The 27,641-nt window shown below is 40.2% G+C and overlaps 1 protein-coding gene across 2 annotated transcripts; it reads left to right on the plus strand.

Annotated features, from left to right (window-relative positions):
- Nucleotides 1-888: 888 nt before the first annotated feature.
- CCNL1 (cyclin L1) lies at nt 889-24,260 on the plus strand. 2 transcript variants are annotated; one of them, XM_075268750.1, is made up of 11 exons: nt 889-1,210; nt 1,357-1,431; nt 4,035-4,144; nt 15,691-15,811; nt 16,638-16,702; nt 19,293-19,392; nt 20,268-20,372; nt 20,484-20,625; nt 21,322-21,421; nt 22,404-22,487; nt 23,531-24,260. In XM_075268750.1, exons 1-11 carry the CDS (start codon nt 968-970, stop codon nt 23,880-23,882), a joined length of 1,497 nt encoding a protein of 498 aa, XP_075124851.1. In that variant the 5' UTR covers nt 889-967; the 3' UTR covers nt 23,883-24,260. The 2 variants fall into 2 exon arrangements, with proteins under 2 accessions (XP_075124851.1, XP_075124852.1); XM_075268751.1 differs by lacking the exons at nt 19,293-19,392; nt 20,268-20,372; nt 20,484-20,625; ... (1 more) ...; nt 22,404-22,487; nt 23,531-24,260 and adding an exon at nt 16,933-17,313.
- Nucleotides 24,261-27,641: the final 3,381 nt, after the last annotated feature.

A 27,641-nucleotide genomic window follows, 5' to 3' on the forward strand; every position in this document is an offset into this window, starting at 1 on the left:
CTGACACCCCCATGATCAGCTGATATAGGGCGCTGTCAGTACTCGATTTATACAGTGGACAGAGGAGGAAGATAGCGCCATACACTATGCTGTGGCACTGCCAGGTTACTGCAACTCAGCAGAGCAAATCTGTGGCAAACTCTACAGCAGAATTTTCGTGGTATGTCAAGATTTTGCTGTGGATTTTCCCTGGATCTCACCATATGACATTTTTGCAGGTTATCCAGCTGCCGGCTGAACAGAAAATCTGCAGCACATCCACCATGTGTACCCGGCTCTATGAACACCATCATCTTTCTCATGGCTGAGTACACTGACCCATTCATTTCTATGGCCTGTACACATGTCATGTATGCGACAGGGAGCCCACAGAAAAACTCATCCATGTGGCTTCCATGCTGATCAGTAACAGCCCAGGCCACAGGGGCATAGGGCACATACAGCAGCAATATTTATATATAGCGGGAGGGGACTCAATTGGTTTACAGAATCAATGTGACAGAATCTGATACTATTGGATTGTCATATTGCAGACACGACATTGTAGGCAAACATGCAGGCTTAGGATGAGTTCACACGTTCAGGTTTTATGAAGTTGTTCCTGAAGCCAAAACCAGGATTGGATTGTAAAGTTTCACCTGTTCCCTAGCCCTTCGCTCCTTTTAAGATCCACACCTGATTTTGGCTTCAAAATCTGCATCTGAAAAACTGAACGTGTGAACTGGCCCTAATTAAAACCATATGCGATACCGCAGAGTGATGTATGTGCGGCATTACATGCGATATCGCCAGTGTTCCGTGTACACGACAATGAGACTCCCCGGCCAGCGCGGTCCTATATCACTCAGCATGCCGGGGACTATTTGGCGTCCTGACACTGGCGGAGGAATATGGACCTAGTGGCAGTGCGTTCCTGTCGGCTCACCGCCCGACTTGTTCGTTGCAGATACGTATCCTCGTCACAGTGATGGCGGCTGTACCCTACCTCCCCGCTCCCGCCGCCCCCTCTCGTCCCAACGATGGCATTCTCATCGGCGACCGGCTGTACTCGGAAGTCTACCTCACCATTGATAACTCCATCATTCCCGAGGAACGCCTGTCGCCGACACCCTCCATGCTGGATGGCCTAGACCTGAACGCGGAGACCGACCTTCGTATTCTAGGCTGTGAGCTCATCCAGTCAGCCGGCATTTTACTGCGAATGCCACAGGTAAGAGGGTGCCGGGGCCTTGTACAGTGAGGGGCCTGCTACTGCTACGACTGCTGCTTGTGTCAGCAGGACGGGGGCGCACAAGATGGCGGCTGTGTCTCACGTCTTCCCTGGTGCTCGTCACTTACCACTTCTTGTCTCCTCAGGTGGCCATGGCGACTGGTCAAGTGCTTTTCCACCGCTTTTTCTTCTCCAAGTCGTTTGTGAAGCACAGCTTTGAGGTGAGGAGGCTGTATATATACAGTATATATGTAGAGAGTGGTGTCGGCCAGATAGTACCTGCTGAATGTGGACATGCACCATCATATGTCATCTGCTCCATATAGTCATGGCCCTCTATTCAGAGAGAACACAATTTTGGAAGGAAGCGCTGGGCTTTGTCTGCATGCTAAATTACTAAGGAGGCCTCTGGTCACACGGTCTCCTCTCTTCTACTTAGTTCTCTGTTAGACAGAACGTGTCATCTTTCCTGACATGTCCGTATTAGTAAATGCTTGTATTCTCCACAATATATGTTACACCATCTGCCTGTTATCCCTCCTGGAAATGTAGTAACCTGACTACTTGACATTACCATTCTAGTAGGTATGGTCGCCACTGTCAAGGGGAATGTTAATTTTATTAATTTTCGGGTGGTATGACAGAGGGGTGGCAAAACACAATGCCTAAAATTATTTCACTGAGGTCCACACCTCTGTATCTGCAGACACATCTATTGAAAGTGGCTTCAGCACGAGGGTCCCAAAATCTCATTCTCCTGATCCTAGGTTCACCCTAAGGGGGCATTCACACAGAGGAAAATGGCGCTGAATTTTCCTCCGTGCGCTGATTCTGACACGGAATTTGCGTTAGCATCCGCTTGGAAATAAAGCCTCCCATTGATTTCAATGTGTTCCGCGCAGAAAACAGAACCCATTGAATTCAATGGGAGGCTTTTTTTTTTTTTTACAGCGTGGTTTCTGCGCCAAAATAATCTGTGTGAATGCCCCCTAACATTTGTGTTTCTGTCCATTGTGTCTGCATGGGGACCAGAAAGACAGAAACCTTGTCCAGTTAAAAAGCAGTTACACGCAGAAACCCACAGACTCCATAGACTATAATGGGATCTGCCGATTTTAGGGTCCATTCACACTGAGGAAAATGGTGTGAAATTTCAGCGCTGAAAAAAAGTCTCCCATTGAAGTCAATGGGAGATTTTTTTTTTTTTTTTCAGCGCTGAAATTCCACACCAAATTCCTCACCATTTTCTTCCGTGTGAATGGACCCTTATAAGGAAACCAGAGGAGAGAAAAGTCGTGTTTTCTAACCATTTTGCTGTGCAGATACAGCGGCGGAGTTCTTGAACATTAGTGTGAAGCTAGTGTGTCATAAATACAGGTCCCAACTACTATAAGACATTTGTGTCACATCCTGTGGACAAGCCATAAATGTCTGAGATGGAAGAAACCCTTCTTGTCACAGCTAGTTTTTGTTCAGAATTTTTTCTTTTTTGCATGACAAATTCAATTTCATAATAGTACATATTATATACCATATGATGTACTAAATAGCTGGGGGAAAAATAGAATGAATGGAATTAGAAACCAATTAATCTGCCATTTTCTTATGGGTCTTGTTACAACATTCACTGCGCAACCAAAATGACATTTTACCTGTAATGTAGTATATTGAAAATCCATTCACTTCTATTACAGGCTGCCTATAGCAATACGCCTATAGATCAGCAGCACTCTTGTGAGCAACACTTCCATTTCACGGGCCCGTGTTACCCCTTCATTTTTCACGTGGCCTGTTTTCAGCTCAGTCACATTTTTGGTAAAGGGACTTTGTATGACAAAGTAAATGTTGGGCAAACTTTGCGAGATTTTCTGGCAGTTTTGTTGAGACTGAGCTGGAACAGCTATTATACTCTGGGGTCTGAGGTAAGCACACCTAATTGTGTAACTTGCCTCTCCTGGGCTCCGGCACACATGCCTGCTGTCTTGGGGTCCTCTGACTGATGTCAGGGACAGCTGAGGCCTGTAATTTAGCCTGAGTGTTGTGACGCCATGATGAGCCACTCACCTCAGAGTATAATGATAGAAATTCCAACTGGAACGTGTTCGCGCCTAATCAATGCAGGTAGAACCTTACAAGTATTGTAATACGCAAAGTGAACATAATAGTGCCAAAGGAGCACTCCAGCGAAAACATTATTTTATTTTTTTTCATTGCACCTTTGCATTCCTCACCTGGTTGTCTCTCACACTTTGCAGTATATTGCAGTGACATGCTTACAGTTCACCATTCTGTCTCCTCCTAAAAGCCATCTGAAACATTAAATGTCACTTTGTCTTTGCTGTGCGATCAATCCCATCATGTTCCTGCATGACATCATCATCTAGAGACCATGCCATCTCTGACTGACATGGAACAGTGCAATTTTTGTCTAAGAAACCATAAGTGTACAGTCAAGGAAACTTCATTAAAACTGTGGTACAGGAATCTGTTTAGTCGTGGTTAGTTCTAGTCTTGTGTAGAAGGCCTGGTGCCTGAGGTGGTAAGTCCCACATCACTCAGCTGGAGAAAAGGACCCATGAGTTTTTAGATCAGACAATAATTAAGTAGGTAATGCTAGCAAAATGATATGTATTGGGGAATAAGTACATAATGAAAAATTATATTTATTTATACTAAATCTCCACCTGATTTCCTGGAGTCTGTTTGATACACTGGCATGTTTCTAGTTCTGTGGATGACAGATTGAGAACCTCTTACTGTGCAGCTTTTCCTGTGCTGTCAGGTCTTGAAATATGGTACTCTCATCACATTGACTTCTTTTCAGATTGTTGCCATGGCTTGTATCAATCTCGCTTCCAAAATTGAAGAATCTCCCAGACGGATTAGAGATGTGATAAATGTTTTTCATCACTTGCGCCAGTTGAGAGCAAAACGGTAGGTTTCTTTATTATGGAATTCTGTGATGTGTGGCTTATGTGCGCAATGCCTTTCCTTCTGCAGATTATCATGTCCCAAGTCATTGGTGACGTGAGAATTTTAACTTACAAAAGTGGTGCACAACGAATCGTTCCTCCTTTATTCCCTCTTTATTTCACCCGAGTTGCAGGGTCATCACTTCTTGTGAAGAGCCAGTTTTCCTGACGTACATTTTGTTTTGCTGTGATGTTCTTTTCAGTCCAATTGGCCATGCAAGTAATAAATGACACATACAAGACCTTGGTGTTCCTATTTTTTTTTCCTGCCATCAAATATATATTTTCTCCTGTATTCTTTGTGCATCGTTGTTGTGTTAAAAATACCCTCATGATGTCATATGAATATCTTCCTTAATTTTTCAGTTTAGATCTTGTGTTGGAAGTCTTTTCAACACTTAGCTATGTATGGGATGACCAAGCCTTAACACTGCTTAAATTGCAAGTCAGAGGCATGACAAAGGTTTGATATTGTAATAGAATGTAACTACATGAAGTAATGGCTAATGGTATAGTCCACCTGAAATCTGTATATTCAGATAGTCTGCTTAGAAGTATCTAAAATTATCAACTTTTTTTTTTTCTTATCCTGTATTTTTATGTGGTTTGGCCTTACTGCTGTGACATGTGAATTTGTGTCTTTTACATGTGATTTTTATCAAGAAGGTAATAGCTCCATAATGTGGCAGCATATTTTGTGGAAAAAATCCTCTGTATAAGGTTTTATTCACAATAGTGCTTTGACTTGTGACTGAGCTATGGCAGCTATGATGGATCCATTTACAAATGAATATCAGCAGCTCCCTATTGGTCCCATCAGATTCTGTCCGAGATGGTATTTTTTGACAGCAAGGATATTTCTGATGACTTTGCTGTTTTTGCTATTAAAGAGGACCTTTCACCATATCCGGACACAGGCAGTGTTATATACTGCCAGAAAGCTGACAGTGCGCTGAATTCAGCGCACTGTCGGCTTTCCCGATCCATGCCCGGTGTAAAGCGCTATCGGTACCGTAGCGTTTTACAGTCAGAAGGGCGTTTCTGACCATTAGCCAGAGACGTCCTTCTGCCTCGCGGCGCCAATCGCGCTGTGCTGTGGAGCGGGGAGGAACGCCCCCTCCCTCTCCTGATAATGCTCGTCTACGGACAAGCTGTGTGAGCAGAGGGAGGGGGCGTTCCTCCCGGCTCCACAGCACAGCGCGATTGGCGCCGCGAGGCAGAAGGACGTCTCTGGCTAATGGTCAGAAACGCCCTTCTGACCATAGAAGAGCTACGGTACCGGACCGTAAGCTCTTCACACCGGGCACAGATCGGGAAAGCCGACAGTGCGCTGAATTCAGCGCACTGTCAGCTTTCTGGCAGTATATAGAACTGCCTGTGCCCGGATATGGTGAAAGGTCCTCTTTAAAAATACACTAAAGGGCAAGAGTCTTTTTTTTTTTTTTTTCTGTTTTTTTTGTTTGTTTTTTGTAAAGACTGCCCGTGTGAACCAAAAAAAAAAAATTAAGTCAGAATTTTTATTTTTTGTAAATTTATTCACATTCTACATGTCTTACTGCTAGCTTTTGCAACACGGCAGAGTATTCAAGCAACACTTGACAACATGACATAGCAATACATGTAGTATTCCTGCTCCAATTGAGTTCCATAAGTTACACTTTTGTTACCGTGAAACTGAGTTATTTTGTAATTGACCTTTTGAACATCATCTGCCAGTCTGTCTATATGGAAGCTACATAAGATGTCAAGTATGTCTTGGAAGTTCTTGGGTTTCAGAGCGGTCAGTGGTCTTGAGCTACAGCGTTCATATACAGCAGTCATAGCTTATTTTAAAGGGCTTGTCTGGGATAACTTGAAGTCCCTATACTAATGTAAACACCCTCCTACTTTCTAAATAATATAATTAATCAAAAATGTGTGGTTACCCATATTCCTGAGGCGGCCATATGTACACCCCAGGGGCATTTTCTGATTATCTGGTGACAATCGTGTGGAGCCTTAGCCTTAAAGTAAAACACCCACAAGTTTTTATTCTCTGATCTGTGAGAGAGGCAGAGGATGGAAGTTGCATTTGTGTGTTTGATACTCTTTTATTCGGGCCACAGCTGTGTGATGTGGCCAGTAATAAGACTACTGAATTGACACAGGACTTCTATCCACATAAAAGAAGCTGTCTCAGTTGTGGAGTCTTATTGCTGGTCACATGACATGGCTGTGGCCCGAATAAGAGTTGCTAACACACACATACAGCCTCTATAAAGATGATCACCTGTAATATTTCTATTTCCTTCTTTTTTGAAGCCACTATTGGTTTTGGTTCAAAAATCTGCAACCAAAATCCCAGCTTTTTAGCCACTTGTGGCCTATGACTGAATGTAACTGAATGCATGCTGTAACTCAGGAACAGTACTTTTATAGGAGTCTGATTCCTAAACTTCTATATCATTTTTTAGTCACGTCTGTTCTGAATTGAACTAACAGGACCTTCTATTTCTCCTGACATTGCATTGGTTTTTTTTTAAACTTTCTATTGTAATTCCTACGTTATTCCTCCTGGAAATGTTTTACTAAATTAACAGATGGATTTTTCCTTACTGCCTGTCAGTGTTGGCTGTTTCTACATACATACATACATACATACATACATTCTACATACTGGGGTCCCTGCTAAGGACAATGTTAGCATTCAGTTGTCCATGTAGTCATACATTACAGAAGGAATAACAGGAATGATGTACTGCCGAGTTGATACATTGCTGGGAGACCCTGCAGCTCCTCAATTGATATCATGTTCATTTATTTCAGCACAGATGATTATAATTTTGTGTATTCAATGCAAACTAGTTCATAGAAGTGTATAGAATAACACCAGTGTTGTCATGTTTTCTTATTTTCTGTATAGGTCTTTGTTGAATTTAGCCATCTAAAGTTGGTCATAGACATTAGATTTTTATTAGTGAATTTTGCTCATTCCAGTGATCTTCACAAAGAACCTGGCCTAGATTTTACCTGTCTGGGCCAGATGAGCAGCGCCCTCTCTGTTGAAATAACATGGCATGGTTGAATGTGCATGTTACTTAAAGTGTTGAGGGTCGCAGCTGACTAATGTCTGTGGCCAGTTTACTGGATGTTTTTTTTTTTTTGTTTTTTTTTATCCCTATAGAAAAGTTACAGTAGTTTAATGTCAGAGGTGGAAATAAATGCTTATGTCTAGGCTGCATTATTGTGACATGTCTGTGCCTATTACATGAAATTGGATGTACTGTGTTAACACATATAATTTGATTTTGTTATTTTTATACAAATCCTTAGTAGGACAACATTTACATATGTGAATCAATACATAAACATGTTGCCTTCTATGTGTTAGATTCCTTTATTGACTTTACATTTTTTTCCCCTTGCAACCGACTATGCAGCAACCAGCTACATTTACCAATGCCTGGGTGATGTGGAGTGGTACATAGAGATGAAGCTGTCGTCTTGGCAACAGTGAGTGAAGTGTCGAAAATCCCCAAGGAGAAGCCAGTGCTCTGAGAATAGGTCACTGGAATCGGGGACTCACAGGTTGGCCACTGGTGAACCATTTGGACAGACTCCTGTATCATGTTAAGCCTTTGTCTTTGCTGTCCAAGTTTATTTTAACTGACTGTCAATATATGCATCTTGTCCAAAAGAAACATGTGACACAGATACCATGTTTAGCATATATTGCTTTTATAGCACCTATATGTTTTCTAACTAGACGTTAGCAAATACTGTATTTATTTTAGTTATGCTAGGTTCACGCCAGTGTTCAGCTCTGTGTTGTTTGGGGTCACATGGGGACCTGAAAGGTGAAAAGCCTGTCCGCTTAAAACCGGTTACCCTCAAACTATAATGGAGTCTATTGTTGGGTTTCTGCCGGTTTTAAATTGAAAGTGGCAGAAAGAGAAGTCTTCCTTGCTGGACTTTTCTCTCTTCTACTTTTAGGTGGAATCTGTAACAGGGTCTCCTACAGAGCTTTCAACACAGATGTGAACCCAGCTTTAGGAGAGAAAACAAGCTATACATATCCTAAATGGTTGTACCTCTCACCTGACAATTCACAAATTTTATAGAGAACTAACCATAATAATCTGTGAGGACTTTCATTATTACATCTAACATTTTACTGAGGGTACCTTAGTGAACCATAAGACAACACCTCCCATTGCATATCAACAGTTTCTTCACTCTGGTCAATAGTTGGGTGGTAGAATAAGGAAGCCTGCACCAAATATATCTGACTATTTGTCCCTGTGCCAGCTGACTGAACTAACTTCAGCAAAAGCCAAAAGAAAATAAACATTAAAATCAGAAATCCCCCATAAGCTTAAATAAAGTTGAGATTTTTAGTCCCAGTCACCCTGGACTTGCTTCATAATATTTTCCTGAGGCTGTTGCACAGCTTCCTGGATAGTTAAATTATATTGTGCAGATTTTCGCTGCCAAATTCTCCAAACAAATACTTAAATGAATGGGGTTTAGTAATCCCCTGTTTGCACTGCACAAACTGTCTGCAGACTCTTTAGGGCATGCTTTGTCTTTGCAAACTGCACTTTTTTGTCTGACCCCTGTTTATGTTCAAACGTACGTGGTAGAAGTCTGATTTACAGACACGTGCATGCTTGCCCTCCCATGTCATACAGATGCATACAGAGTCACCAGAAATATTGCATCTAGTGGGGGATAACAGTAAATAAAATGCCTGCAGGCTGTGTAGGAAGAGCGCTGCCATGTACAAGGATCTTTAAAGGTGCCCATAAAAACAAGAGCAAAATTTTGCCAAACATGCCGATTTCTACAATGAATAATCATCATACGTGTTTGGGGTGGTGGGACCAGCAATTTGTTTTGAACATTTCCTATCATTTGTTCTCATGTAAATGAGATACTGCCAGCAGTGTCTTACATTAGCTTGTTCGCTCTTCATATACATATCTATCCAGGTATTGGGAAGATTCGCTGTAAGACAGATGAATGGTGTAAGGCCAGTGTAACAGAAGTCCTCACTCAGAAAACATGCAGTAAATGCAGTGCAGAGACACGACTTTAGGGCACTTTCATCTTAATTTCTTTCCTACAGTATTACAACCTGTCAAGTCATCGCACCTTTAAAAAGTGTATATACTATTGTGTAGGCTTCTCATTGATAAATTATAATGTATACATGATTAAAACTTAAAATGTAAAGATTTTCTGGGGGAAAATGCCATCTACTGCCTTGTGTAAATTGTCAGCTAGGTTAAGGGGTTAAGGAGATGTGTGTTCCTATATAACCAAACTTGTAGCTACACTGATAAGAATTCATTACCTTTCTGTTGATATTCTGAAAAAAAGCAGTGAAGACATTAAGGCAATGCTCACATCTATGATGGAGGTTCTGATCGGAGTCTCCATCACAGATTCTGTCAAAAATCTCAGACACCATTTTGGTCCCCATTATAGCCTATGGGGTCTCTTGGGATCTGTTTGACATGATAGATCCATCCCAACATAGGAAGAGAAAAGCTGAAACTTTGACAGGGATAGAAAAAAAAAAATGGAAGTCCAAACAGTGATGTGAACACAGTCTTACTAGGAGTCTATTGCATGTTTATATTTAAGTAACCTTCTCTTACTACTCCTTTAGTGTGTTTTTTTTTTTTTTTTTAAATGTAGATTGTGAGCCCCACATAGAGCTCACAATGTACATTTTCCCCTATCAGTATGTCTTTTTTGGAATATGGGATGGAAATCCACGCAAACTTGGGGAGAACATACAAACTCCTTGCAGATGGTTTTTTGCCCTTGGCGGGATTTGAACACCAGGACTCCAGCGCTGCAGGGCTGCAGTGCTAACCACTGAGCCACCGTGTGGCCCCTGGGTTTTGTTTTTTTGTCATGTACTATTAATAAGTACGAGCTGTTGAAAGCTTGTCTCTGACCAAATTCCTTTCTAGTTTGCCTTGTGTGGTAATTGCACAATTAATAATAATCTCTCTCCCACCACACTACTGCACATTGGTCATCACTGGTCCTAGCATTTATGGAAATAGCTCTTATGATGGCTTTATGCTTTATATATGGGGACGCCAAAGAACGTCCTTTTAAAAAGTGCAATTGCTGAGAGGGAACTCTTATACAGAATATAAAAATGTGTGTCTTTGTTCTGCAGACATCACAGGCTTTATATAGTATCAACACTGTATCCTCAGTAAAGTAAATAATATTGTTATATATCAGACTATCCATAAGTAATTATGTAAGTAATTATATATTGTACAGTTTTAAGATCAGCTTATGAAACGCAGAATTGTTACATATAGGGAATTGCTGTATCTCTAGAAAGTACACATTGGCTGTAGACACTGAATTATGGCAGCTGTATAGTTGTGCTACCAATTATTACTAGAGCGTAACTACTTCTAGTTGTAACTAAGCCTATGATTTGTTCTAACCGTTTTTATGTTTTCTCCTTTAAAAGGATCTGAAATTGAAATGTCAGTCTGCCTAGTGTCAGACCTAGTGGGTGTTGCATATGTTTGGGGATTTTCATATTGGTGTTCTTCAAAGCTCTAGTCCTACACCAGCTATTAGGATCTTTACTGGGCAGAACAGTTTTATTTCCATCCTTAAAGTAACTCTCCTAGAAGATTTTGTACACTCTGGACAGTTAGAAAGGTACATGATGTAAATAATTGGGAAGGCTATCTCCTTACCAGGGTCTGTATTTGTAAGTTGTCTACTCCCTTCAGGTCTTCAGCTGTATCATGTACCAACATTCTGGCTCTCTGGCACAGCAAGTCAGTTTCTCTAGTCATTTCTATGAAACTCCTTTCAAGGATGTCATAAGAATGAAATAGGAAACTTCTGTCAGCTGGAGAGTCAGAAGGTTAGTCACATGGCAGAGCTGAGGACAAGAAGGAAGTGGATAACCCATAAATACAGCCGCCATAAAGAGTACCTTCAAACCAGTTTACATCCAGGGCCTTTCTAATGGAATAAAATGTTTTGTGACAGCGCTACTTTAAAGCCACCATATCATGGCTGTTCCAATGAGCTAATATGCCTAGTGGCACACACAGTTTGTATTAAAAGGCATACAGTGGGTTATTACCTATTAGTCTACTATAGTAATTCTTTATTTTCACCGGAGTAATTAATAGCAGAAGAATGCAAAGAAGGTACAAAGTCAGTGACAGTCACTCCGAGGGGTTCACTGTTCATGAATATGTCTAGTAACTACACTAGTAACCGTGAATATGCTTTATTTGTGCCACTTGGCTTTATAGCTTAGTGAACCCGAAATTCACTTTACTGTAGTAGTATTTTTTGATAATCCATCTGCTTACTGGCACAGTCATGAATAACTACAGAATATCTCCTGTTTTGTCATAGGCTCAGGCTTTTCTCAGACACTCACATATGTCTCACTACAACTCTGTCTGCTCACATTGACTTCTGAAAACATGTGGTTAGCAGATGGGAACTCTTTCCTTTATATACAGGATACAGCAAACTACAGGTCCATAAACAGCAGTATGAATTGTGTCATAGGGTAATGGCCACAAATATACTGAGCCAAGTGAACTTTGGTAATCTGTCCTGCTACATCATCTAGCTATGGTTACAGCTAGTTTTGTCTAGATATACCCAGTGTGAGACCTGGTTACCAGGTACTTATACTCTACTTTAGTAAAGTCACAATTGCTACAGCACAAAATCCTGGAATATTTGGTGAATCAATATTGCAATTACATATTACAGAATAAGAATTAATGAGTGAGCACCTTAAAGTTCTATATATGGGGTTATTTCTCATAAATGACTTCACCTATTCAGAACACCAAGATATTTTGTAGTAGCAAGAAGGTCTTTACTGATATAAAAGACAATATCCAGGCTCCCTGGTTACTTTTGTACTTTCTGCCCTGCTATGGATCTGTTTTCTGTACATAATAAAGGCTGTTCACTCTGTCTATTAGATTGTGATAAAATAAATCGCAAAAACTAACCAATCACATGCTCTGTCTGTACACCTTTTTTAATGCCCTTATAGTACTGACTTGTAAATTGTTATTGTGCCACTTAGTAACTATAATAAACCTGGCATTGTTTAGGTATGTGCGTGGCCCGGCATTGAGAAATGTGTCAGACTTTAAAGGGCATAAGATCCAAAATGTCTGCCAAACCAATAATGGGGCCTATAATTGGAGTAGAAATGTAACTTTGCAGAGGCAAATTGCCCAAACAATGTAGAGATGATCTTTTTCTGAATATGCAAATCACCCTGCAGGTGTATTGGGCTGAGCATAATATGCCGAATTTGCCTACGGACAGCTGCACATGCTCCTGCTCTCCTCTGGAATTGTGGCCCAGCACCTATCCCTTACTTACTGGGCATATACAGTCTCTGCCTCGATATCTGTGGGGAAATGTGGAAATACAGGCTGTCCCCAGTGTACTTGATCCCTGCATTGCTTCTTTTGTGGCCACAGTTATGCTTCTGTTTCTCCTACAGGCCATTATTCTTATTCAGGAGGCATTTTGGACTTGACTAACTTCTTTAATGGCCTTACTTTTAATATTCTGGCAGCAATGATCTAACACCAGAATAGACAGAAGTGCCGGTCCACAGGACTAAACTTGTTTCAAGAAACTGTGGACTGTATGGTCAGGAGATGATGATTTCTGAAAGGATTCTTTACTAACTTTCGCAGAAAGTCCTAGCTGTAGTTTATCATCCATATCAGTTACAGTCTGCCTTTTTCCACTCTCCTAATATGTAGTTAAACATCTTGCTTTTTTAAGTAAATTAACACTCTTCAAAGTGATTCTTCTCATATTTACTCCTTTGATGGACTGCACGGACCAAGTTCTGGTCCATATTGCTACATTCATCATGGCCTTAGAACCAGTCCTCCCTATCCTTTGTGAAACGAGGAGGGTATACCCAATAATCACTCCTATTTTTTTCTTATACGATAGCATCAGCCGTGGAGGACGACTTGTTGGCTGTATATGTGATTGTGTCCTTTAATGTTGTTCCATCATAACCAAATTGCCATCAAGCTGTAGCTAAATTAAAACAAGGGCATGTGTTAAAGGGGTGTGCCACGTTTGCAGCTTATCAGCTATCCACATGGTAGGTGGTTTAAGTGTTCGATCGATGACTAGACCAGGGATCTCTTGTACCCCTGTCTGAATGGACCTGCAGGTGCAATACTGCCTCCTCTCTATGGGGGGCAGTGTGCCTGCTCAGCCTCTGCTTCATTCAGACTGCAGTACAAGGGATTTCTAGTTGTCTGCTGGTAGTAACAGGTTAAAATTAACCAGACCTGTTTGTTAACCAAGTTGCTCAATCTTAATTCAGAGTGATGCTGGAGAGTTGTCTGTGACATAGGATCAAGTAACGTTACATCCGCAGTGCTGTACAAAATTCTTCTCTTGCTACCCTACAATTAGATGCAATCCCATTTTTGCCACAAACTAAATCTCATTTTGACAACAAATATGTCCAAGTAACTGCAGGTAAACTTTCACAAGACAAAAGATTTTCTGTATAGGAATCTGTATTTGGCATAAAATTAAACCTCCTGTTCTTCATCTGAATATTATTCCACCCTGGAAAAACCCTTCCTCACAGACCCATAAAATCCCATTTTAATGCTAAGTATTTAACCTCGTAAGGATACTAAATAAAGCCTTGTACCTTGTGGGTAAGTCAGTAACCTTTATTGAATTTGTTATTGATACTTGTTTTAACATATATAGCACCCTAGCTTCATTTTAAAAACATGATTTAGATCCTACATGTGCAGTCTTTGGTGCAGGAGATTTTTTTTCTCCTAAAAGGGTTGTACCACAGCAAGTGTATATCCTCTATATATAGGACAGAGAATAAATTGCTGAGCTGTGACAGTCTGACAGCTGAGAGAGAATAAAGTATAAATTGCTGATAGTGGGGAACTGAGCATTGATAGAGACCCCTCATCCATCCATAGTATAGATTATAAATCGCTGATCGGTGGAGGTCTGACTGCTGAAACCCCCATGATCCCAAGAACTGTTGTGTTTTATTCCCCTCTGGTAATGCTGCTGAATGCCCCCTTGTGTACAGAGACACCCCTGTTCCAGTGGCAGTGCTGGAGGTGGTTATCTCAGGCTTTCCCATTAATTTGAATGGGGACAGGGGCTCATCTTTGTCCACGAGGGATTTTGGATGCATTCCCAATGGGGGTTATAATACTGCTGTTCTCAAGATCAGTGCAGGCCCCAGTAGCCAGACTCCACTGATCAGCAATGTATGCTCTATCCTATGGATAGAGCATAAATATTTTGTGCTATAACCGCTTTAAAGGGGTTATGTATTACTTTGTAAAACTGGATGCATCCTATAGAATAGTGTACATCACTGTAGTATTCTAAGCAGGAACCTGATGTACACCCTTTCACTTTATTACATATTGCATATGTTTGGGTACTCCAAAGGGCAAGATTTATTAAGATCAGCATTCTATTTACTGGTCTAGATCAGTTCACCACTTTCATAACATACACCACAAATAATATGAGGATGTCTCTTAATAGTGGCGCCTGTTGTGCAATCCTGTGTGACAGAAGCTGAAATTTACTCCAGCTAGGGGCAGGTGTAGATCCCATTTGTAAGTTGCTCTGACTTACTACTTGTTGAGCTGGGAGGTAAAAGTTATTGTCCAAATCCTTCATTTTCCAAAAATGCGGCTTGTGCCAGAAAATTGGAGTTATACCCTTAACAAATTTTCTGCCAGGAGCTTTCCAAGGACATATAGCAAACTTACACACTGTGATCTGAGCAGAATCCTTTTTGTTCTGCAGTGTGGACACAATGGGGCACATTTATCACCGCACTGAAGTGTCTTTATGCCACTTTTCAATTTCTGAACAGCGTAGGGTAGTTCAGGATCTGCCACTTATTCCTGAGTGGAGCACTACAGTGGGACTTGGAATATAATCATTTCTTAAAATGTTAACCATACATTTTCTCTGATCTCTTGCATTGACTGCTGCACAGCTATCTGACAGGTCCACAAAGTGCGGTACTCCCCGATCACAGATTGGTTTTTAATGTTTCATTCTTACAAACAATCCCATCATCAGTCTGAAGGCCATCTTAAATCTAGTGTATGGTCAGCCTTACACCAGATTCTTGCTCTGCATGAAGCTTCTTTTTATTAATTTGTAAGAGATTCTGAAAATTACAAATTGGTAGCAAGTATTTGTGACTTGATGTTATTTTAGTTGATGGTACTCTGCACCTTTGCACAACTGCTTTATCCTGACAGGCATTCACCAAGAATCTCTTAAAGTAAACTTGGACAGCATGAGGTGAAAGTCTGGACATGCTTGCAGGAAGCCAAAACTTTGGTTTCTGTTGCCGTTTAGTCGGTTGAAAGGAGAAAAAAAGGCCACAAAAACAGTATTTTCATTTCAAAACAATATTGATTTTTATTTCCCAAAAATTAGGACACCAAGTCCACTGATACTTGATCAAAGCTACATAAACACCAAAAATCAAGTCATCAAGGCAGAAAGAAGAGTGTTAAAGGAGCTTGGATTTTGTGTTCACGTGAAACATCCCCACAAGGTGAGCTAGAGCACTATGGAAGGTCTTGGGCTAAATTAAGTACTTCAGTCTATATCTTACTGGTTGGGTATTAAAAGCAATAGGATAAAATGACTGAGGAATGCAGACATGATACAGAGTCCATTTTACAGATGCTATAACTGTGCTTTAGCTATACATATGGAAGCCATATCTATAGTGCCAAGAATGGTGTCAAAATTGGTCTTTCCCTGAGGCTTTGTTTTTGAAAAATGTCACCGCTTCGTTCTGATGAGATCCAGGCCCTTTGTGACACAAAGTTCGGCTCCCACGTGGCCTGTAATAAAGTCACCTTGAAAGCAATTGCAGTTCTCACAGACTTGTGTATGTAGAAACAGACACTTGCAACTGGGATGTGGACTCTGATTTCTGTATAATTTAGAACTTTTGTCATGATCACAGGCACGAATTGTTGTAACAAAGTTGTTAAACCACCAAGAACTTGAATGTAAATCTATTTATTCACTCAATAAAGGGGTGGTCTGAGATAGCAGAAAATGCCCACTGATAGGTAATGTGATAAAATAAAAATGGCATATACCACGGAGTCCAGTGATTGAAGTATTTGATAATAGGGCATTGCCATTGCAACCAGGGAGGCCTGTGTAAGCAATGCAGGACTACTAGTGGATTAAATGGAGGCTTTATTTTATTTTCTACGGCGGTGGCCACTTTACTATTCACTAACTTCAGCTATTTTGTTACAATATTATCTGCTTGTTTTTTCATGTAGTCCTAGGACCCCAGATGTGAAGATCCCTTTCCTTGGTCATACCGGTCTCAATAGTGCAATGTTTGTGTTTTCTAGATCATTGTTATGTACCTTCAGGTACTAGAATGTGAAAGGAATCAGACCCTTGTTCAGACTGCCTGGTAAGTTTTCATTTATTTCAAGTCTCCTTCTTGTTTCTTCTTTTTTTTTCTCACTACCAGGAAAATGGTAGCAGAAATCAGTTATTGGTGTTCTCAGGCGCCTAGATTGTAAATCATTTCAACACATGTACACATACCAGAGTTTCTGCTTACTGTTTTCATGGCATGAGCAAGATATCAATTGGAGATCTCTGTTTAACTTTGTTCTTTTTTCTACTCTTTGGTTAAAGGGTAGTCCATGATGGTAAGTCATAGAACTCTGCCCTCAGCACCACACCAACCTCCGGATGGCCTGATTGGCTGCCCTTCTCTTCAGCCAATGCAGTGCAAGCTCTCATCCGTGATTCACTGAAGTGGTCCATATCCATCTGGTCGCATCTTCTAGTTCTGTGCTGGTGTCCAAAGGATTTGTATATTTGCTTTCAGAACTATTTTTGTAATGTGCTTTTTTTTAGAAAGGGGAAAATGTTATGTTTTAATTTAAAGCAATCGCCCTTCTTGCAGCTTTTTTTATTTTTTAGTAGAACTTTATTTAGAAAAATAAACTCGTCCTTTTGAAATGTTACACTTTTGGTATACATTGGAGGTAATGCTGCTATTATAAATAGTAAGGTGAGTTAAACATTTCTTTTAATGTTGTCTGAAAGTTATATTTACCTTAAAGGGATATTCTGGATTTATGTTTAAAGGAGTTTTCAGTAATAAAAATTGTTTGAGGCGCTGTAATGTAACAAAATAAGCACCCACCGGTCTCCATACAGTTGTGCCCTTAGCTGGCCAGTCATGTGATGTCTAAGCACACAACCACTGACCTCTGTTGTCACCTCTGAGACCTGTGACTTGTGCCATCTAAACACTTCAGTAGTCTCACTAATGTCAGTCATTGACCTTCATGAACCCCTGCTTAGACTATACATTGAGTGGCCAAGGCTGTACTAAAGACAGCTTAGTGGGACAAGTATTTATTTTATTATCTTGCAGCAGCCATAATATTTCATAAAGTGTACGTGTGTATATTATATATTTACCACACAACACGTTAATAGAGCTTCATCCCTGTGTAATGAAAGTTTGGCAACTTTCTAATGTACTTTTGATTATTCCGTGACACCTACAAGATCTCTCTTTGCTGTCAGAATATGGAAACAGTTTTTTGACTTACTGGATTTATCCAAATGACATGTGCACAGCTCAGGAAGTATGAGTAAATTTACATATGGCAAATTTGCAGCAGAAAATTGTGTGCCTAAAATCTGCTCCATTCACCTCTTTAGGGCTGGTTTTATTAGTGATAGTCGTAGAAGCTTCTATAACAAATCTATTCTCTATCAGGTTTTGTAAAACGCCTCTACAGCAGTGAAAGCAGCAGAATTTCAGGCACTGGATGTAAACCCAAAATACTTCATGCACTGATGGCAACCTGAGATTTTGATACTATAACAGACTTAAGCCTAAAATATTTTACAGTTGTTTAGTCTTCCATTATTAAACTGTAGAACATTGTTAGTATAACTAGAATACCACTTCCAGTTTCTATAAGGTATACACAATAAACGCATTGCAAATTTGTCTATTCACGTTGGATTGAGTTGAGATCCGATTGCAAAAGATCCCTCCATTTAGGCTTCATGCACCCAAATGTGTGCATTGACACTGCTAGCCATATGTATTATATTGTAATGACCCCATTCATAAGCCCATGTATTATCACGGGGCCGTGAGTTTGGGCTAAACCCAGGCCCTGTGCAAAGGCACACTATATAAAAATGGAGAGTCTGAAGCATGAAACTTATCAGGAGAGGCTTAAAGAACTCTTCTGTATAGCCTTGATAAGGGAAAGGAAATACAGGATTAAAACCTTTTAAATTTGTAAATGAGGTTCATAAGGGAAGTGTTTTTTATTAAACTAAACATAAGTACAATCTAAAACTAGTTGGGAGGAAAGATCAGAAGCCGTGTCAGAGTACATTACTTTACCGAAAGAATAGTCTAGGCTCTGAACAAACCTCCAGCAGATGTGGTTGGGAAATAATAAAACACAGTTCTATCCTAAGGTAAAATGGTGGCAATATAATGGCAGACTAGATGGAACATGTGAACTTTCTATCATGTCAATCTTCTGTTTCTTGGTCTTGCTCTTGTGTGAATAGTTAAACTAACATAGCAGATTTAGAAGATATTTGCAGAAAATATTGGTAAATGTGTATTACACAAATGTTGAAACCTTTGGGATATGTTCACACCTTACAGATTTGTTTTATAAGATTTCTGCACCTGCTAATCCAGTTCATACAACTGTTGCAGAAATATGTGCAGTGAATGTGTTGTGGGTGAATATAGCCTTTAATAAGTCTTTTTGATCTTTTACTTATATTAAGAGATGAAACGTGGTCAGAAAACATATTTGTAATTTATCTATTTTAAGCTTTAATGTTACCTGTCTATGTATTATAAATATAACCAGAGTAAGAAGAAAAAACAAAGTATACCGAGTCTCCAAAGTGGTCTTCATTTTTTGTTTTGTTTTTCTAATAAAGCTTGTGGTTGAGTTAGGTTACAAAGTGATGTAAGACCTGTTTGTGTATTTCAGGAATTACATGAATGATTGCCTTCGAACCAATGTATTTGTCAGATTTGAAGCCGAAACCATTGCATGCGCTTGTATTTATCTTGCTGCTAGAGTTTTGCAGGTGAGACTTTAGGGGGTTTTTGGTTGTGTGTTTGTTTTATTTTTTTACCTTTTAAAGATTTTCAGAATAGTCTTTGATTCATGTAAAATATCTGTGGAGTTTCTGCTCTATTTTGGGTGATTACAGTCACTGCTGCAACCTCATCAACCATTGTTTTCTACTGGTCAGTGCTGACCTAGGAATAAAGCTTTACCTTATAATTGTGCCATCTGCTGGCCACAGTACTTAATGTTTCCCCAGCTGGAAAGCAACTGTTAGGCTTGTCAAGTACTCTGAGAGATTAGTATTATAATTCTACTAATAGTTTATAAAGTTCGTTTTTTATATCTGAAAATTTAGGGTTCCTTCTACTCATCTGGGTCATGTGATCTGCTCTCAGACGACAGACTTTCCTGTATAATTCCGACCACGTGGAGTGTAACACAAAGACTCCACAAGGAGACAAAAACTGCTATAATGCCACTGTCCCCCTGTGTGATGCTGATCTGAGGCATCATGGGATTGATGGCAGAGCAAAGAGAGATCACATGCTCTGAATGAAGGATTGGATGAATCTTCAGATGGACAGCAGTAACTAAAGGTAATACTAGCTGACTTATATACTGGAGTACATAATGAAAGGGGAAATAAAAGGACTGTAGTGATTATTATAAGGAGTTGGCAGAGTTTAAATAATTTTTAACTTCCTGATCATTAGAGGGGAGGGGTCTGACCAGTGGGTTAGCCATTGATCAGGAGAATAGGGGTCCCCCTGTCTGAATGGAGCAGTCCGAGCATGCACATTGCTGCCACTTCTTGCATTTGGACTTACTGTAGTGACCCAATAAGCTGTGCGGTCTTGCTTTCTTCTGACCCTTTCAGCATTTCTCTTATAGATTCCATTACCGAATAAACCGCACTGGTTCTTACTTTTTGGAGCTACTGAAGAAAGCATTCAAGAAATCTGTGTCTCGACTTTGAGACTTTATAGCCGGAAGAAGGTAAAGTTGCATTATCATACATGCAAGTCCTTCCTTCACCACAAATATGGGTTTCATAAACCCAATGCTAAACAAAACATGTTTCTATATGTGCTTGATATCTTTCTACAGCCAAACTATGACTTTTTGGATAAAGAAGTGGAAAAGAGGAAAGTTGCCTTGCAGGAAGCGAAACTAAAAGCAAAGGGGCTGAATCCTGATGGGACGCCTGCACTTTCTACCATGGGAGGTTTCTCTCCAGCATCTAAACCATGTATGTTTCCATTACCGTTTTCTATTTTACATAGTTTTTATCCTGTTATTGCAATTTTGCATTTGACCATTTTTCATAAAATGTTGCCATGTTTTAACTCTAATTCTGGTCATCATAAATTAAAATTACAACATGTAGGTAATCATAACCTACAAATTCAGTGATTAAAGGGGGTCTGTTACCAGGGTGACGCATACTAAACCACTTCCCCCACCCCCTCCCTTCCTTGAGTGATTGGGCCAAGCATCTGTGCTTTTCAGGTGAGCGTGACCTATGTAACTGTGTTGCCAGTTTAATATACTTCACCCTGGTGACTTGCTCTAAAACTGAACATGTCTGGTGGTTTTCTACAATAAGCTGGCCCCATGTGTAGGGTGATGTTATTCCCTTTCCATTATTGCTCCTCTGTAATCTCTCTGTTGCTGCAAAGTGAAGTTATAAATGTTTGAAAGCATAAAATGTAGTCATGGGGAGCAGCTTCAGCCTAGTCATGTTGTGTCCCTCACTTTGCGGTCACAGGTTACAGTGGGGTCACCAGTGGGAAGGGAATTAGTTTGTCCTGCTGGGGTCTGTTTATGGTGGAAAACCACCTATTGGGTTCTCTTTAATCTTAAGAAATGTGTAAGCTATTTAATGATAGCGACTTAAAGTATATTATTCAGCCATGTACTGAGTGACTTTTTTTGGTTATTTTAGCATCTCCAAGAGAAGTAAAAACAGAGGAGAAATCTCCAGTATCTATAAAAATTAAACGTGAACCAGAGGAAAAGCAGTCATTGAAGAGTCCTTACAACGGGTGAGTTTTCTTTTCCTTGCTGCGCTACTCCATCCTGTTCATTCATGCAAAAGTTATGGTTGACTGTTCTTTTCAAAGGATACAGAGGCGCATAGAAGGTTGTTGTTGTTTTTGTCTTGTTTTCATTCCTACAGTATGTATTATTGCATTACTAGTGGTGTATGTACATGTAAAAAGAAAGGAGACTAGAAATCAAGAAACATTTTATAAGTATTAAGGTTTCTCTCAGTTCAGTGAATGCATTGGTTTATGAACATGTATGTGCTGAAGGGTCTGTTTGCACACTGCCTGTCCAGCACTCAAGGCTATAGACCGTCCAGTGACCGACCTTTATGGAGGCAAACTGTGCTGTCATTTTCTACTAAAATAGAAGCATAATTTAGTTAGGGTCATGTGAAAAGCATTTGTGTGTAGCATTCAATTATTGACAGATCTAATAAAAGTATACAAGTAACTGAGACACATTATCTATCTACTCTAAAATATCCTCATCCCGTCTTATTAGCACAGTTTAGTGGCATGGATGTGTAAGGAACAGTCCAGGGCTATAGTTAAAGAGGTCTATCTTTTTAGGACCATATTCGGAGATCAGCATGTTCATTTTGGTGTACAATGAATGTCTGTGGGACTTTAGGCTTTAAAAGAGCTCAGAGTATCTGCCATCTCCCACCATGTCTCTTCCTTAACATTTCAACAGTAATACCAGGACCAGTAATATGGTAACAAAGACCAGTGGAAACAATCTACCCACACACTTGAATTTAACATTATACCTAGATAACAATTCTTAGGGCATTCCCTTTTTATGTTACTTCCTCTATATGCCACATGGATATAAAATAGTTGAAATAATTGATGTTGTCTAGTTCACATCCATTAATTGAGCTGAGATCTGATTATTTTGCCTAGCGCTGCATCTATTGTATCTTGTCCATACTTCTCATCCCTTAGTCTCTACTTTTTTTTTGTTTGTTTGTTGTAGATTGCGAAAAGAAAACAAAAGAAGTCGAAGTTTAAGCAGATCGAGATCACGAACAAAATCAAGATCTCGCTCTCCAAGAAGACAGTAAGTGTTATTCATGTTGCCTGTACTTACTGTGATGCAGAATAAGGGCTCGTTCACATCTGTGCCCCCGACCTCCGTTCTGCAGGTTTCCATTTCCTGCTCGAAACTGGACAGGAGACGGAAACCCGCAGTTTTTCAAACCCATTCATTCGAAAATTGTCCGGCCGTGAGGGCCGGTGAGCGTTTTGTGCAAACAGTTTGGTTTTTTTTGTTTTGTTTTTTGTTTTGTTTTTTTTTAACGGACACAAAGTCAGACATGCAGTACTTTGTATCCGGTTAAAAAAAAAAACAAAAAAAAAAAAAAACGTTATCTGCGGAGACCACAAAACTCTCACGGGCGCTCACGGCCGGACACTGTCTGACAGGTTTCCGTCTTCTGTCTGCAGAAAACGGAAACCTGAAAACGAAAATCAAGCGCTGGTGTGAACCTAGTGTCACTTGTTTCTGATAGTGTAACTAACATCAACTTTTCCCAAATGAACACAAAGGGACCAGTAATGTGTTGGTTTAGAAGGTATTTATTTTTCACTTGACAAGCAATTCAATTTTTTTTCTAATTGTAATGAATTATTCAATTTGGTGGTCAACAAATAGTTAATAATCAAAATTTTTATAAAATGGGGGATACAGACTTGTTTTAAAGGCTGTAGTCCAGGTATAGGAAAACACTGCTTCTGTTGAAGGAATTATCTGTGTTTGTGGTATATCTAAGACTTCTATTGCTATAAAATAAGGATTTCCTGCCTCCATAAGATGCTTCTGATGCCCGTTGAGTTCCTTCCTCTCGCTTCTAAGCACAAGGTAGTTGTGGCCAGTCATTAATCTTCAGCCAAGCACCGGTCTCGGTGATATCACCACTGACTAGGCGCAGAGGTAACCTGCCTTCCTGGAAGAGGACTGGACTGGAAATTATTTCACAGTGCCCCAGCACGAAAATAAAATCTGTTTTGTGAAAGCCCTTTTAATTCTGCACTGTAGTGCTCTTTACTGTGCTTTACACTAATATAATGGTGTTTGATGGCCCTTCTTTTTTTTCCCTTTAGCTACAATAATAGACGGAGTCGATCTGGAACTTACAGCTCAAGATCAAGAAGCAGATCTCGTAGTCACAGTGAGAGCCCACGTCACAGACATCACAATCACACTTCCCCACATCTCAAACTGAAGCATCGTGGGGATGATTTGCGAGGCTCAAACAGACATGGTCACAAACGGAAAAAGTCACATTCCCCCACCCCAGGCAAATCCAGAGAACACGGTGATCCATCCAAAAAGCACAGGCATGACCGTGGCCACCATCGAGATAGACGGGAGAGGTCTCGTTCTTTTGAACGGTCGCACAAAAGTAAACATCATGGCAGTAGTCACTCTGGACATAGCAGGCATAGGCGCTGACTGCAAAGCCAGAGGATCAGAAGGGAAAATAAATGTATGTTTATAAGGACTTTGTAAGTAGGCTTTTTGTAATTACAAAACATTTGACTACAAAAATGGACATTCATCAGATATTTTTGGTTTTCTTTCAATGTATATCTTTTTGCACATGATACCTTGACAGTATGACATTAAGGAACCATGGTCAGAGGACATTGATCAAAAGTTGTATTAAAACAGCTTCTGTGAATGGATTGCTGTAAAAGGTCTTATTTTTTTAAAAACTGACTGCAGACACTGGTATATTTAAAGATTATTTAAAGATGTGTGGAATCTTTCATATTGGTTTTAGTCTGCATGTATACAGATTGACTTTTATTAGGAAATAAATTTAGAAAAAACCCAAAGCTGTGCAACATCTGTGATTGTATATATTGTTTTTTGTTTTTTTTATCTAATACTTCCTGCTCCATATATACCCCAAAACACAGGTGTACAATGCTAATAAAACATCCACTCGCACGCCTACAATCCATGAGAGGGGTGAATGCCAGCACTTCAAATGCTGAACACATAATTATATGACGTGAGGTGCACAGCTCAAAAGTCATGCACCTAACTATTACATTAGGTGAGCTGTCCAGCACCTCCATATGTGTACCCTGCAAATATAGCATGTCCTGGCTGCATCCTGCAAAAAAGGGATAATCAGATATTTTAATATTTTTGTAACATACACAAGCTCGAAAATACTGTGTATACTCGAGTATAAGCTGAATTTTTTGGTTTATACTCGAGTCAAGTAAAAAAAAAAAAATATTTTTTTTTTGTTGGGGGGGGGGGGGGTCTATGACTAGCCGCAATAGTGATGTATAGAATCTCCCATAAAATAGTGAAAAAAAACTTTAAAAAAAAAATGATAAAAAAATAAAGTAAAAAGTTCTAAATCCATCCTTTCCCTAGAATACATATAAAAGTAGAAATTTACTGTGAAACACATACACATTAGGTATCCCTGTGTCTGACAGTGCCCTGTCTACTGAATATAGGGGATCTGCAGTGCTCCTGTTCCGTCAGGAAGTGGTTAATAGGAGCACGGCAGATACCCTATATTCAGCCAGACTGAATTCCAAGTGGGGGGAAAATAAACCCAGTCCTCAAGCTCAGGGAAGGGGCAGACAGACAACCAAAACACCCCCTCCCCTTCCCCAGCACCTACTGCACCCAAAAACTCCGACCAATTTTTGAAATTTTCCAGTAGCTGCTGCATTTCCCCCCTCGGCTTATACTAGAGTCAATAAGTTTTCCCAGTTTTTTGCAGTAAAATTAGGGGGGTCGGCTTATACTCGAGTATATACGGTAATTGTCAAGGTTCTTCATGTCATTAGGAGTACCTAATCAAAAACACCACTACTAAAAGGACATAATGTACAAAAGAGATATAACATAAGATATTGGCGCTCACCCAATACAAGATGAAACTTACATACACAGTAGATTTGCTCTTTCAGCTAATAGAGAATAGAAACTTTGGGGAGCTCATTTTAGTAGAAATATGTGGGAAATGTAAATATATATACAGTATATATATATATTATTTATATAATTTTCAACCGTTCATATAGATTTTTGTTTCATGTTGATGCTGTTGCCACCACTGTGGCTGAGGTCACATGTTGTAGAACTGCAGCAGAAAAAAGCAATTTACAGTCCTAGCGAAGTGACTGAGATCTCAACTCCACATTGTGGAAGAAAACTACAGAAAATGCAGCATTTTCATAAATATGTGTTTGAAAACACAGCATGTTAAAATGACTTCGAATCATGAATAACAAGTGAATGTGTTTTCTTCCATTTTTCATTTTCCTTTAAGACTGTGAGTGACCTTAGCCTAGATGCTGACTATGCTCCAGCAGAGTGTTAGGAGTTCAGACAAATTACACTGGGTTCACACCTGCGTTCAGGTTGCTGTTCGGGGGTTCTTAGGCAGACCTCCTGAATAGAAACCTAATCCGCTTAATAAAAGCAGTAACCTGCAGCCCCCATAAACTATAATGGAGTCTTCCCAACTTCCGCCTGAAAAATGCAGAGAGAAAAGCGCTGCTTGCTTTTTTTTCTCCGTATTTTTCAAGCTTGATGGAGAATGGAATTCTCTGGTGGAGTGCAGGTGTGAACCTAGCCTTAGCGATGTCAGTAAATTATTAAGCGAGTCTGGCTGAAATATCCCTTTATCACCAGTCCACTGATACTCCAACAATTGAAGAACTGAGGGTCCCTCTTTCTTCTCCCAACTGCAAGGATTTGGATCAGGGGAGTGTTATGAGTGGCGTCAAATGTCAGTAAAATAATATTTATATAGTGCCAACATATTCTGCAGCACTGTACAATTTTTAGGGTTCAAGAACAGACAAAAATATACATTACAAAGAAATAGTCACTTCACACAATGGGACTGAGGGCCCTGCTTACAATCTATGCAAGTTCGCTTTGAAAAATGTCTTATTTAAAATACCTATTTTTCTGTGCACTTGTCTACGTGGCAGTGCCATGGTGCTGAACTGCAGGTAAGGGCATCCTTGGGGCACAGAAGTTCATTCTGCTCTAGCTGTGTGTGCTTCTCCTCAGGGAGACTGCCAGTCGCTGTCCGTGCTACTGTCCACAGCCAATGTCTGACATTGGTCTTTACCTGCAGGTTGTATCCTGAAACACGAGCGTGACTTTATCCTATCTAGACACACCCTTCCACGTACCGCAGTAGGAAATCTTGATGATATAAAGTAGGACTGTACAATTAGTCACATTAATTCGCCATTTCAAATAGTCATGACTTTGGTTTCCATCAGAATTGTGCAATCGCTGCTAGCCCTGTCATGCAGGCTTTGTCCTCCTGCTTTGATAAAGTTTCCTAACTGCATTAGATGTATGTAACTACTTCTGCGTATACCAGAACGTTCTTAGTTTATATAAGCAAGAACATGAAAATACAGATTAAAATCGAGAATTGCCTTTAAAGGTTGTTTGGGATCACTATACCGTCTGCATGCCATTAAACAGCCGGGGTTTAAGGTTCCCAAACTTTTGTGTCCTCCTGCCTTTTGAAGCCAGTCTACTTAGCGGTGAAAGTGATAGTGAAGTGACATGTACTGACCTCTACCGCACTGCATATACAATGCACACGTGGCAGAGTCCCTCATCAGACACCGAGGATCTTCAATGTATTCCTACTAAGGGTACCGTCTGCGATAGGATACAGTGATTTGTGACCCTAAACCCCAGCATTGATTGTGTTCTAACCACATTTGAGACACTAAAGCCCCGATCCATAAGTACCTATGGGTGGTTCAGTGTCCCAAATTTCCCTGACTTTTTTTTTTTGGAGACTAAGGCCACAGCAAAACAAAGCTCTGCAGGAAAAACCGCATCGGCAATGCATCTTGGTTTTTCCAGCAACACTTTCCACAGGAAACCTCTGCGGACTTTCTACTTTAATTATACCTATAGGGAAACCACTGGCATTTCTGTAGGTGCAATTGACATGATGCGTTTTCCAAAACCGCTGTGTACGGATGACGCTAGGTTCACACCTGCATTCGGGTCTCCGTTCTGTGGTTTCCGTTTTCTGCATGCAAGAAGACGGAAACCACAGACTGGGTGCGGCGGTGAGCGTTTTATGCTCTCCGCCGCGAAACCGATTTTTAAAATCCGGACAGAGAGTACTGCATGTCCGACTCTGTGTCCGGATTTAAAAAAAAAAAACGGTTTCGCAGCGGAGAGCATAAA

The sequence above is a fragment of the Leptodactylus fuscus genome, chromosome 3, assembly GCF_031893055.1.
Source record: "Leptodactylus fuscus isolate aLepFus1 chromosome 3, aLepFus1.hap2, whole genome shotgun sequence".
NCBI lineage: Eukaryota > Metazoa > Chordata > Amphibia > Anura > Leptodactylidae > Leptodactylus > Leptodactylus fuscus.